Source organism: Cervus canadensis, chromosome 4, assembly GCF_019320065.1.
Source record: "Cervus canadensis isolate Bull #8, Minnesota chromosome 4, ASM1932006v1, whole genome shotgun sequence".
NCBI classification, from domain to species: domain Eukaryota; kingdom Metazoa; phylum Chordata; class Mammalia; order Artiodactyla; family Cervidae; genus Cervus; species Cervus canadensis.
The window spans coordinates 56,403,504-56,418,222 of record NC_057389.1 but is presented as its reverse complement, the minus strand read 5'-3'; the positions used below and the strand labels follow the sequence as shown (position 1 = coordinate 56,418,222).

The 14,719-nt window shown below is 38.3% G+C and overlaps 1 protein-coding gene across 2 annotated transcripts; it reads left to right on the top strand.

The window, feature by feature from the left end:
- LOC122439793 (60S ribosomal protein L9) lies at nt 1–2,647 on the top strand. Of its 2 annotated transcripts, XM_043465248.1 has the most exons (3): nt 1–11; nt 722–727; nt 1,937–2,647. In XM_043465248.1, the coding sequence occupies exon 3, from the start codon at nt 1,963–1,965 to the stop codon at nt 2,539–2,541; it is 579 nt and encodes a 192-aa protein (XP_043321183.1). In that variant the 5' UTR covers nt 1–11; nt 722–727; nt 1,937–1,962; the 3' UTR covers nt 2,542–2,647. The 2 variants fall into 2 exon arrangements, with proteins under 2 accessions (XP_043321183.1, XP_043321184.1); XM_043465249.1 differs by lacking the exons at nt 1–11; nt 722–727 and adding an exon at nt 274–278.
- Nucleotides 2,648–14,719: the final 12,072 nt, after the last annotated feature.

Here is a 14,719-nt window from a genome sequence, read left to right as displayed (position 1 = left end):
GCACATTCTGTGTGAACCCAAGGGAAAAGGACTCTTAGAAATTTCTACATACTTTCCTGCAGATTTTGTCTAATGTACCTTTTCCCTTTGCATTTTTTTTTACTATATAATTTTACATACTCATCCATGAGTATGACTATATGCTGAGTCTGATGAGTCTTTCTAGCAAATCACAGAACCTGGGGATGGCCTTAGAAACTCTCAGTGTCCAAAGTGCTCACCATTACACCATGGAACCTCTTGGTCTTAGAAACCTTCAATGTCAAACCCTTTCATTTGTTCCTTGACAGGCAGGGTAAGAAACACTAGAGTGGAAAACCTGAAATTTCTCTTTCTCTAAGCAAGACAGTAAATCTTAGTAACTCTACACCCTAATTTCAGAGATAGCACTACATTCTAAAACTCAGTTTGCAGAGGTGATAGTCTCCACCATATCCTCATTTACTTCACTTGTTCACCCCCTGCAAAAACTGGATGGATCATAGTGCATAGTCCACTGATGACAATGGACTGCAATTTACTTAACCAACTGGCAGCTCCAATTATAATTGCCATACCAGTGGTTATCTTTACTGGAGTAGATCAGTATAGTCTTCAGCACTTGGGAGGTGGCTATTTTTCTTCTGAGTACATTCATCTTAAACTCCATCACTGAATAAAATCAAAAGTAGGTCATCTTCTCACAACAGGGCAGCAGAATACATTCACTGTTTTGCCCTAGAGCTACGTTAACCCTTTCTTTTGTAACATACTCCACAAAAACCTCAACATAGAACATTCTGCAGTTGACTCCGGGGGGGAGGCGGCGGCGGCGGCGAGACAGCGGGGGTGCGGCCGGAAATAAAATTATTTAAAAAAAAAAGAACATTCTGCAGAACATAATGTTAGACTGCCATACTGGTGACATCGTGCTAACTGGGCCTAATGGGCAGCAAATGAAAAGGACTCTAGATGGCCTAGCAGGACACATGCATGTTAAAGAGTAAAGGATTAGCCCCATGAAGATTTACGGGCCTGCCTCATCAATAAGGATTCTAGCGGTCTGGGGCATGCCAGAAAATTCCCCCTGAGGTAAAATACAAATTATCTCTTGAATCTCTTGCCACTGAAAAAGAGGCACTGTCTTTAGGGACCTCTTTGGATATTAGAGGCAGCATGTATCATTTTGGAACTCAAAATGCTACCAGGTTTGAGCAGGGTGGGAGTGAGAAAAAGACACATATCAGGCTGAAACTATAATACTAGCCAATCTGATGTGATACAGTCAATCTGATGTTGCATATGCCAATGCCAATAGTGCATACGGATGCCAATAGTGAAATGCCGATAGTGCATAAGGATGCTGTGCAGAGCTTCCAGCAACCCACAGCAGGAAGATTATAGTATAAATCTTATAGTGCAGATCCATGCCTTCTATTCATATAATAGATAGCTTCTGTGTGTTTATAAATAGATGATGTCATGCTCCTGAGCCCTAGTAGACACTGAGTGGCTGACTATGTGACACCAAACGATCATCATGCCATGAGAGCTGCTCATTATGGGCTAGATACCATCAGAGTCACTAAATCATAAGATTAGAGAGGTATAGGAGCTGAGCTTTGGCAAATGAATTTGCTGGTTGGCTCAGCACCTAGAAGGAATGCAATTATATTAGAGATAAGAAAACTGACTTACTGGACATATATAAAGTATGGAGTTCAGCAAGTAGAGAATGCATATTATTTTCTTCATAATTTACAAAAATTGACTATGTTGTATATAAAAAATTTTCAATAAGTAGCTAAAGATGAAATTTATATAAGCATATTATCTGACCACAAGGAAAATTAAGCTAGAAATCAATAACAGAAAGATGTTTAGAATATCCCAAGTGTTTGAAAATTTTAAAATTCAGTTTGAAATAACCTGTGGGTCAAAGTAAGAATCACACTAGCTCTCTTTGCCGCATCTACTGCGAGAATGAAGACCATTCTCAGCAATCAGACTGTCGACATCCCAGAAAATGTCGACATTACGTTGAAGGGACGGACAGTTATTGTGAAGGGCCCCAGAGGCACCCTGCGGAGGGACTTCAATCACATCAATGTAGAACTCAGTCTCCTTGGAAAGAAAAAGAAGAGGCTCCGTGTTGACAAATGGTGGGGAAACAGAAAGGAACTGGCCACTGTTCGCACAATCTGTAGCCACGTACAGAACATGATCAAGGGTGTTACACTGGGCTTCCGTTACAAGATGAGGTCGGTGTATGCCCACTTCCCCATCAACGTTGTTATTCAGGAGAATGGTTCTCTTGTGGAAATCCGAAATTTTTTGGGTGAAAAATACATACGCAGGGTTCGAATGAGGCCAGGGGTTGCCTGTTCAGTATCTCAAGCCCAGAAAGATGAGTTGATTCTTGAAGGAAATGACATTGAACTTGTGTCAAATTCAGCTGCTTTGATTCAGCAAGCCACCACAGTTAAAAACAAGGATATCAGAAAATTTTTGGATGGTATCTATGTTTCTGAAAAAGGAACAGTTCAGCAGGCTGATGAATAAGATCTCAGTGATCCTGCTGCAGAAACAAGATAGCAGATGGTTCTGCGGACTCAGTTGTGATATTTTAAAGAGACAATAAAAACTCTTGATTTGAAAAAAAAAAAAAGAATCACACTAGAATTAGAAGCTATTTTGAACTGCATTATTTTGATATATCATAACAAAACATGATGATGCAATTAAGGAGTATTTAGAGAAAAGCCAAGAGCCTTGAATAAACATAATAGAAAAAAGAAAAGGTTAAAGATTAATGAATTAACTATCTTGAGAATGAGAAAAACAAAAGAAAATAAATCCCAAAGAAGACAAGAAAATAATTAAGAAGAAACTAATATGATAGTAAACAAATATCTAAGAGAGAGAATCAAAATACCTAAAAGTTGATTCTTTGAAATAGTAATAAAATTGTCAAGCCTATGGCAATACACAAGAAAACAAGAGGGAAGGCACCAAAAGCCAATATCAGGGGTTTAAACAGGAATAGCAACTCAAATTTTGTAGACACAAACAACAAAAAGGTCATAAAGAAATATGCACAAAGCTATGCCAACAAGCTAAAATTTTAGTTGGAATAAACAAATTCCTAGAAATAATAGATTAACCAAGCTGATTCATTAAGATTAGAAAAAACAGAAGAGTAAGATAATTCTTTAGGTTTAAATTCAGGACCAGTTGACTGTACTACCAAAAATTCAAGGAAGAAATAACTCCAATCTTATACAAACACTACCATAGAAAAGAAAAAAAAAAGGGAGAACATTCCTTTAAAATGTTTAGCATAACCCTGAGACCAGGAAAGGAAAATTAAAAGCCAATATCACTCATTGACATAAAGTAAAAGAGGAAAAAATCCCACGAAAAAATTTTACAGACACAGAAGGAGGATTTGATAAAATTCTGCTTATAATGGGGGGAGGGGGAGAATCTCAAACTAGAAATAGAAGAAGCCTTCCTTACTCTTTAAATGATATGAAAACATTTACAGCAAAACACATTAATTGTGAAATGTTAAAAGCTTTCTTCTGAGATCAGAAACAAGACACAAATGTCCACTGTTACATCTATTTGATACTGTACAGAGGTTTGGTGAGCATAAAGCAAAGAAATACAAGTTACGAAGAATGCGGAGGAAGAAGAAAAGTTGTTATCATTTGTAGATGATATTAAGGAATACAAAGAAAATCCAAAAGTTCCTACAGATAAAATATTATCATTAAAAGGAGTTTATTAAGATTGCTGAATTTGAAAAATCAATAACATCAATTTGTTTTATAAAATATGAAATAGAAATTGACATTTAAATAAAAATAGAATTTATAACCAAAAAAAAAAAAAATCGAGTAGCTAGGAATAAGCCTAACAAAGTATAAGACTTCTACGGAATAATCATATGACTTTGTGAAGAGACACTAAGATGACTTATGTAAATGGAGAAATATTGGGTTGGCCATAAAGTATGTTCTGGTTTTCCCAGAAGATGCACCAGAAACATCCGAACAAATTTTTTGGCCAACCCAATATACAGTGTTCCTAAATTGGAAGATTCAGTGTTTTAAATTGAGATGTAATTCAGACTTAAATTGAAGAAAGTAGGGAAAACCATGAGTCATTCATTCAGGTATTATCTAAATCAAATCCCTTACGAATATACAGTGGAAGTGAGAAATAGATTTAAGGGATAGATCTGATAGAGTGCCTGATGAATTATGGATGGAGAGGAGGTTCGTGACGTTGTACAGGAGACGGGGATCAAGACCATCCCCAAGAAAAAGAAATGCAAAAAAGCAAAATAGCTGTCTGAGGAAGCCTTACAAATAGCTATGAAAAGAAGAGAAGCAAAAAGGAAAGATATACCCATTTGAATGCAGAGTTCCAAAGAATAGCAAGGAGAGATAAGAAAGCCTTCCTCAGTGATCAGTGCAAAGAAATAGAGAAAAACAATAGAATGGGAAAACCTAGAGATCTCTTCAAGAAAATTAGAGATACCAAGGGAACATTTCATGCAAAGATGGGCTCAATAAAGGGCAGAAATGGTAGGGACCTAACAGAAGTAGAAGATATTAAGAAGAGGTGGTAAGAATACACAGAAGAACTATACAAAAAAGATCTTCACGACCCAGATAATCACGATGGTGTCATCACTCCCCTAGAGCCAGACATCCTGGAATGTGAAGTCAAGTGGGCCTTAGGAAGCATCACTACAAACAAAGCTAGTGGAGGTGATGGAATTCCAGTTGAGCTTTTTCAAATCCTGAAAGATGATGCTGTGAAAGTGCTGCACTCAATATGCCAGCAAATTTGGAAAACTCAGCAGTGGCCATAGGACTGGAAAAGGTCAGTTTTCATTCCAATCCCAAAGAAAGGCAATGCCAAAAATGCTCAAACTACCGCACAATTGCACTCATCTCACACGCTAGTAAAGTAAGGCTCAAAATTCTCCAAGCCAGGCTTCAGCAATATGTGAACCGTGGACTTCCAGATGTTCAAGCTGGTTTTAGAAAAGGCAGAGGAAACAGAGATCAAATTGCCAACATTCGCTGGATCATCAAAAAAAGCAAGAGAGTTCCAGAAAAACATCTATTTCTGCTTTATTAACTATGCCAAAGCCTTTGACTGTGTGGATCACAATAAACTGTGGAAAATTCTGAAAGAAATGGGAACACCAGACCACCTGACCTGCCTCTTGAGAAATCTGTATGCAGGTCAGGAAGCAACAGTTAGAACTGGACATGGAACAACAGACTGGTTCCAAACAGGAAAAGGAGTACGTCAAGGCTGCATATTGTCACCCTGCTTATTTAACTTATATGCAGAGTACATCATGAGAAACACTGGGCTGGAGGAAGCACAAGCTGGAATCAAGATTGCCGAGAGAAATATCAATAACCTCAGATATGCAGATGACACCACCCCTATGGCAGAAAGTGAAGAAGAACTAAAGAGCCTCTTGATGAAAGTGAAAGAGGAGAGTGAAAAAGTTGGCTTAAAGCTCAACATTCAGAAAACTAAGATCATGGCATCCGGTCCCTTCGCTTCATGGCAAATAGATGGGGAAACAGTGGAAACAGTGGCTGACTTTATTTTGGGGGGCTCCAAAATCACTGCAGATGGTGACTGAAGCCATGAAATTAAAAGACACTTACTCCTTGGAAGGAAAGTTATGACCAACCTAGACAATATTAAAAAGGAGAGACGTTACTTTGCCAATAAAGGTCCGTCTAGTCAAGGCTACAGTTTTTCCAGTAGTCATGTATGGATGTGAGAGTTGGACTATAAAGAAAGCTGAGTGCTGAAGAATTGATGATTTTGAACTATGGTGTTGGAGAAGACTCTTGAGAGTCCCTTGGACTGCAAGGAGATCCAACCAGTCCATCCTAAAGATCAGTCCTGAGTGTTCATTGGAAGGACTGATGTTGAAGCTGAAACTCCAATACTTTGGTCACCCGATGTGAAGAACTGACTCATTGGAAAAGACCCTGATGCTGGGCAAAGAGTCGGACATGATTGAGTGACTCAACTGAACTGAACTGAACTGAACGTCTTAAAGTTATCAATTCTCTTCTCTCCCAGGACATTACTGTAAACATTACAACATTACTTTAAAATTCATATGAAAGAATAAGATAAGAGCTAGGAAACTTCTTAAGAAAAACAGTAGGATAAAAAATTTGACTTCCTTATTCTTGACTTGTTATAAAGCTGTCTTAATCAAGATAGTCTGCTATTGGTGCACAGGCAGAAATTTTGACAAGTGTAATAGATTAGGGAGCTCAAAAACAGACTTAAATATATATATGGAACGTTCAAATATTACAGAGATGGCAACCCAGAATGTCTTAGTCTACTCAGTCACTAAATACCATAGACTGGTGGCTTAAACAACAGGTATCTATTTCTCATCATTCTGGAGGCTGGTAAGTCAAAGATCAAGGTGCTATCAGTTGGTTTCTTGATGATGGCCTTCTTTCTGGCTTGCAGGCTACAGCCTTCTCTCTTTATGTACATATGGTAGAAAGAAGCAGCTCTGGTGTTTCTTCCTCTTCTTATAAAGGCACTAATCCCCTGCTTCCCTAATGGTACTGTGGATAAGAATCTGTCTGCCAGTGCAAGGGACAGGGGTTCCATCCCTGGTCAGGGAAGATTCCACATACCTCAGATCAACTAAGCCCATGTGCCACAACTACTGAGCCTCCACTCTAGAGCCCTGGAGCCACAACTATTGAGTCCACTGCAACTACTGAAGCCCACAAGCCTAGAGCCTGTGCTCTACAATATGAGAAGTCACCGCAATGAGAAGCCAGAGCACCAAAACAAAGAACAGCAGTTAGAGAAAGCAGCAATGAAGACCCATAGAAACCATAAATAAATAAACAAACAAAACATGAGGTAGCTCTAAATTACTTGTAAAGACATCCACAGTAAAAAAAAAAAAAAGAATCAAAAAAGCACTAATCACATCATGGACTCCACCCTCATGACTTTACATAAATCTAGTTACTGCCCAAAGACCTCATCTCCTAACAACATCACAGTGGGGGCTAGGGCTCAATATATGAACTGGGCAGGTGGGGCACAAACATTCAGTCTATAATACAGACCTATGGGAAAGATGAAATGTTCAATTAAAAGTGATTATCCATACAAAGATTAAATTGAGTCTTAATTTAAAAATCAACTTCAAATGGATCTAAGACTCAAATGCCAAAACAAAGACAAAACCCAAAACAACTTTCAAACTCTTAGTGGAAAATACATGTATTTTAGACCTTGGAGTAGAAATAACTTCTTTAAAAAGACACTGACGATAGAATAAAAGATTTGTTGTTGTTCAATTGCTAAGTCGTGTCCAACTTTGTGAACCATGGACTGTAGCATGCTAGGCTCCTCTATCTTCCACTGTCTCCTGGAGTTGACTCAAATTCATGCCCATTTAGTCAGTGATGCTATCTAACCATCTCTACTTGTAATAAAATCAAGAAATTTTATTCATCAATAGACATCTTTAAAGGTGTGAAAAGGTAAAAAACCAGGAGAGGATAATCACCATATACACACTGACAATTAATATCAAGAATATATCAATATAAAGAAATCTACAAACCAACACAAATAAAAATAACAACAGAAAAATGGTAAAAGACATGAACAGACATTTCACAGAAGAAACATATAACCGTCAGACACACAAAGAGATCTGTAATCAGAAAAATACAGCTCAAAACCAAGATTAGGTAGATTTATTTTTTTCTTTTACTCACAGTTGTTTGACAAAAATTTAAAAGCGTAACAATGCCAAATGTTGGAAAGCATGTGGATATAAGAGATTCAGGCCTATATATTGCAAGTGCATGTAAAAACCAGTACAACTACTTTGAGTTGAGCATTATCTATTAAATGCAACAATTACTCCTAGATAAATACTTGCTCCTGGGCAACAGGAGCAAAAATCAGAAGGCAATCTGTATGTCTATCAGCTGAATAAATAAATCATGGCATATTCACAAAATGAAATATTTCACAGTAGTCTAAATAAATTACAGTAACACAAGGTTATTGGATTTTAACAATAAATATTAAGAGAAAAACAGTACCAAAATATCACATACAGCATTTTACCCTTATTATAAAACAACTTATTTTTTAAAAACCCTTATTTAAAACAACTGGAAAACTATATTTGTGGGAGTAACATAATACCAAAAAAAAAAAAAAATCAAAGGAATGAAGAATGATGCACCTAAAATTCAGGATGATAATCATCTTCATTTGGTGGGGACCAGGTAGGTCCTCTCGGTAGGAAGGGCTATTTGTATGATTAGATGCATAAAACTACCAAGGTCCTGGCATTTAGTGGGGAGGTGCTGTGTTCACAAATTCTTAGTATTATTTTGATAGATAACCACATATATGGATATACAGCTAAATGATATTGGATAGGTAAGTAAATAAACAATGCCCTTCAGGTATGGACTACTGATGACAGTTTATCATAATCCAATTTTGTGAATTTGAGGTCCGACTGGATAAAAATAGGAAAAAAATAGCACATGTGATAGAATATAAAGCACATACAATCACCACCTAAGTTTTCTTGCCAAAAATGTTTAAGCCCAACCAAGCCTTTAGACCAACCTCTCAAGGCGACACAGTCTTGAAACCCAGGGGCCTTCCTGCCTAGCTCTTCGCAGTAACAGAACAGAATCAATCTAGGGGGAAAACACTTGGAAATAGTGCAAGGCTCTGATTGACACGGATCAGCTTTGACTCCAGATGGCAAAAAGAAGTGGAAAGGCAAGCATAAAAACAGAATAAGAGAATAGAAAAATAAAGAGCCGTGTGTATTAAAATCCTTGAACCATTACAAAAGACAGTAATGGCATCGCGGCAGCCTCCAAACTCAAAACCGAAGACAAACCTTGCTTCAGGGCCTCTCCATGACCAAGTGGGCACCTGAGTGTGAGAAGATTCCCATGTCTGGGTGCTAAAGACACAGAGAAGGCTTTTTGTGGGCAACGCCTCCAAGAACCTAAATCAGAGCCCAGAGCACGGATTGATGAGTCTGCCATTAACCGAAAGGCAAAAAGAACTCTTTGTTCCAAATGCACAAAAAAAATTTGTAAATCAATGATCAAAGAAGTCAAGTGGAAGGATGCTTCAATTAAAGTCTGCTGAGAGTCCAGGTTGCTGGGGAGGGCCCAGTGAAACTACTTTAGGCTGGAATAGAAACTAACTATATAGACAATTATCTGGCTTCCCTGTAACTGAAATAACACTCTTTCTGAGGACAATTTTTTCCCCCACGGAATGTGCATAATTATTAACAGACATCAATTTTCTACAAAACTACTTACCTAACTGTGAAACTTTTTGTCTCAAGGTTCAGACTAAAGCCAGTAATACCAAATTTTCTGAAGGGGTTTTGAAAAAAAGCCTTTATTACCTGTTGCCATAAACAGAGCATCTGAATAGATGACCTCAATCAACCTTGAAGAGATAGGGACACAAAAGGGCCTAAGTCTGCCTTTTAAACATTATTTACATCATTCACAAGGAGCATGTGTTTAAAAGTGCTGGCACTAGGACAGAGCTGAAAACACAGTGGAACATGGAGCTCAAAAGGCAGATCGCAGATATGAATGATAAGTTTCACACTGAAATAATTTACTTTCTAAAAGGACTCTCAGAGAAGCTTTCTGGGCCATGACACATGAAGCTGGAGAGAGCAGAGAGACCAGAGAGTCACAGACTTTGAAAATAGGGATTTCAGAGTTCAGAGGGTACTTGAGTTGGAAATGCAAGCTCTGAACAGAGGGTACTTTCTGACTTGAGCAAAAAAAAACCTGTGACTGTTTTATGTAACAACTTCCTGATAATAATTATCACTCCTTCTTAGAGATCTGGGCCAGAAGAAAAAGAACCTACATTTCTTCCAAATTGAACAACTTGGGGACATTTTCTTGTTTAATTCAAGAAAATGCTGAAGTTTGATCCACATGGAGTACAGGGAACTGAACTCCATGGCCAGATATGATCCTTCTGATACCTAACTGCTATAGCTTGGTATTTGGTATCCCATGAAAGTTGGAACAGAGAATGAATTTCTAGATAGAGTATCACTGTAGCATTGCAAGATGCAGATCATCTGGCCCTGACAGTAGACCAAAGGGTATAATAAATATACCAAAGGGATAAGATATTTCAAAGTTGAGGAGTACCAGCTAATTCCCTGGCCCATGCCCCTGGCCCATGCCCTGGACTCAGCATTTTCACTGCTGTGGCTCAGGTTCAATCCCTGGTAGGGAACTAAGAGCCCGCAAGCCAGAAAATATGGCTAAAAAAAAAATTTGAGGGATACCAGAGAAAACTCTAATTTGAAATGATATATATGCACCCCAGTATTCATAGCAACACTATTTACAAGAGCCAAGACATGAAAACAATCTAAATGCCCATTAAAAAAATGAAATAATGCCTTTCACAGCAACATGGAGAGGTTTAGAGTTTATCACGTTTAGTGAAGTAAGTCAGACAGAGAAAGACAAATATCACATGATATCATTTATTTGTGGAATCTAAAAACATGATACAAGTGAACTTATTTACAAAACAAATTGATTCACACAGACTTATGGCTATCAGAAAGCAATGGCAGAGGGATAAATTAGAAGTTTTGGATTAACATATACACATTACTATATATCAAACTGGTAAACAACAAGGACCTACTGCATAGCACAGAAGACTATACTCAGTACTTGAAATAACCTATAAAAGAAAAGAATCTGAAAAAGTACATATATGTACATACACATATATGCATAACTAAGTCACGTTGCCATACACTTGAAACTAACACAACATTGTAAGTTAACTATACTTCAATGAAAAAAAATTTTAAAGTTGAGGGGTAAATTTATATCTTGTGAAAGTAACATTTAAAATAAGGCTAGGTGTCAGACATATGGATTTGACCAAGTTAAATCTTAGAAATAAACACCATCTCGGGGCTTTCCTGGTGGCACAGTGGATAAGAATCCACCTGCCAAGGCAGGGGCCACAGGTTTCGATCCCTGGTCTGGAAAGATTCCATATGCCAAGGAGCAACTAAACCACATGCCCCACATGCACCACAACTACTGAAGCTCTCTAGAGCGCTCGAGCTGCAACTACCAAAGCCTGAACGTTGTAAGGCCAGTATTCATAACTAATAAGCTCCTGTGCCACAACTAGTGAAGCCCGTGTGCCTGGAGCCTGTGCTCTGCAACAAGAGAAGCCACTGCACTGAGAAGCCCACACACCACAGCTAGAGAGTAGCGCCTGTTCTTCGAAACTAGAGAAAGCTGAGTATAGCAATGAAGACCCAGTGCAGCCAAAATAAGTAAATAAATTAATCAGTGTGTACCTGTAAAAAAAAATATACCATTTTACCTCAAATAATAGTAATGAATAAATAGTAATCTGTGAGGTAATAGACATTATTAATACTCAATATGTCAGGACATTTGGAAAACTCAGCAGTGGCCACAGGCTTGGAAAAGGTCAGTTTTCATTCCAACCCCAAAGAAAGGCAATGCCAAAGAATGCTCAAACTACCACACAATTGCACTCATCTCACACGCTAGTAAAGTAAGGCTCAAAATTCTCCAAGCCAGGCTTCAGCAATATGTGAACTGTGGACTTCCAGATGTTCAAGCTGGTTTTAGAAAAGGCAGAGGAAACAGAGATCAAATTGCCAACATCCGCTGGATCATCAAAAAAAGCAAGAGAGTTCCAGAAAAACATCTATTTCTGCTTTATTGACTATGCCAAAGCCTTTGACTGTGTGGATCACAATAAACTGTGGAAAATTCTGAAAGAAATAGGAATACCAGAACACCTGACCTGCCTCTTGAGAAACCTATATGCAGGTCAGGAAGCAACAGTTAGAACTGGACATGGAACAACAGACTGGTTCCAAATAGGAAAAGGAGTACGTCAAGGCTGTATATTGTCACCCTGCTTATTTAACTTATATGCAGAGTACATCATGAGAAATGCTGGGCTGGAAGAAGCACAAGCTGGAATCAAGATTGCCGAGAGAAATATCAATAACCTCAGATATGCAGATGACACCACCCTTATGGCAGAGAGTGAAGAGGAACTAAAAAGCCTCTTGATGAAAGTGAAAGAGGAGAGTGAAAAAGTTGGCTTAAAGCTCAACATTCAGAAAACTAAGATCATGGCATCCGGTCCCTTCACTTCATGGCAAATAGATGGGGAAACAGAGGAAACAGTGGCTGACTTTATTTTGGGGGGCTCCAAAATCACCACAGATGGTGACTACAGCCATGAAATTAAAAGACACTTACTCCTTGGAAGGAAATTATGACCAACCTAGACAGCATATTAAAAAGCAGAGACATCACTTTGTCAACACAGGTCTGTCTAGTCAAGGCTATGGTTTTTCTAGTGGTCATGTATGGATGTGAGAGTTGGACTATAAAGAAAGCTGAGCCAAAGAATTGATGCTTTTGAACTGTAGTGTTGGAGAAGACTCTTGAGAGTCCCTTGGACTGCAAGGAGATCCAACCAGTCCATCCTAAAGGAGATCAGTCCTGGGTGTTCATTGGAAGGACTGATGCTGAAGCTGAAACTCCAATACTTTGGCCACCTGATGCGAAGAGCTGACTCATTTGAAAAGACCCTGATGCTGGGCAAGATTGAGGGCAGGAGGAGAAGGGGATGACAGAAGATGAGATGGTTGGATGGCATCACCGACTCAATGGACATGGGTTTGGGTGGACTCTGGGAGTTGGTGATGGACAGGGAGGCGTGGCGTGCTGCGGTTCAGGTTCATGGGGTTGCAAAGAGTCAGACAGGACTGAGCGATTGAACTAAACTGAATAGACATTAGTAATAGACATTACTAATAATTACATAATAATGTCATTATGACACTATTAACCTTTTTGTCATAATCATTTCACAATAAACATGTATATCAAAGCATCACATTGTATACCTTAAACAAGCACAATGTTATCTGTCATTTATACCTCAATAAAGCTATGGTTCTGAGAAAAGAAAGAAATACCATGGAAGTAATTTAAATGACAGAAACCACAATATAAAAACAAAAACACAATTAAAGAAAAGATTTTACACACATACACATCACTGATTTTACACACACACACACACACACACATATAATTTGGATGCTAATCTTTTGTTCTAAACTGTATTCTAGAAAATCACTCTTTTGACTGTAAAACATCTAGACCATCAGATCCTTTCTTTTTTCCATCAAATCCTTAAGAACAGAAACCAGACCATTAATATCTGAATCCCCAGAGCTCAAACAGTATACTGTAAATGGTATAAATTCAATAAATACTTCAATTTAGGTAAATAATTTAATGACCAAACACTCAAATTTCTTTAAGCACAATATTTCAAGTTACTATATTTTTCTCTGAGAACAAGTCTGTAGTGCTAGAAATTGTACCTCAATATTGAACCATGAATTAAGCAAAGAGTAGAAAACAATTCTGACTTAGGTTTCAATTCCTTACTCCCAAGCACTCTTGCTTGTCTCAAATGATTTCTATTGAAGATCTTTAGTTAAACCTTTAATGGACAACATGTGAAAAGGTCCACTGACAACAGAGCTAATCGAGACTGGCCCATGGATGCTGCGCAGGGGCCTGGAGCCTCTGAAAGGTCCACTTCCTGCAGAAGTCATTCCTGTTCTCTTTCCTGCTTTAATGAAGACTTGCTTGAATAAAGCCTCGCTAAGTGGCTACTGACCACTTATGTATGTAACATATAACTTAAATGTATAAATAACTCAGAAATAGAAAAATGGTTTTATTTTAAAGAAAAAGCAAATGGAAGACCAGCCATCACTCTGGGGCACACCAGACATGACACTGAGCATCCCTTCCCCGGATGTCTGCCACAGCCCCTGTTTGTCAACATCCATCACCCTGACCCTTTTGCCTATGGCAATATGGCTAGTTACCATGGAAACTTGATAGACAGCAAAAAGCTGAAGGAAACTGGGAATTCCACACCAGATGTACATTTCACCAGCAGTGATTTACACACATGCTATGGAAGATCATTAACATGGGAACCTGCCAGTTTTCAGCTTTACAAACTGCTTAAAAAACTTCTTACGGAGAGTGACTCTGCTGGTCTTGAATCAGCAAGGAAATGTGAGGCTTACTTTAGTAAGAATGACCCTCTTACACCATAGGGCCAAAGAACAGATGCACAAGCGTGTAGGGGTCAGATGAACTATGTCATTTTGATTTTTGTTAGTGCCTATGTACATGCATATGGTATAGTTTAATAAAGTTGTTTTTAATGTTTCATTATTTTGTAAGGTCTTATGTATAATCACCAGTAAAATTCACAGATGACCAGTACAAAATTTAGAAGGTTCCAACACTGTAAGAAAAAAAAAATGACTAGGAGTTATGGATCCTCAGGTAAGCTTCAGAATGGGTCAGCTCTAACATTAATCACTGTGGACTGCAAACACTTAAGTTTTGTCTAGTTCTGTTTGAGAGGAGAGGACTTCATTCATCCACTGGTAATATCACTTGATCACCATCAGGGAACAAAAAGTTCTGATGGCTTTTGCACTCACTTTTCCCTGGAAAGGTATTCTCACTGGTGGAGGCAGAGAGGA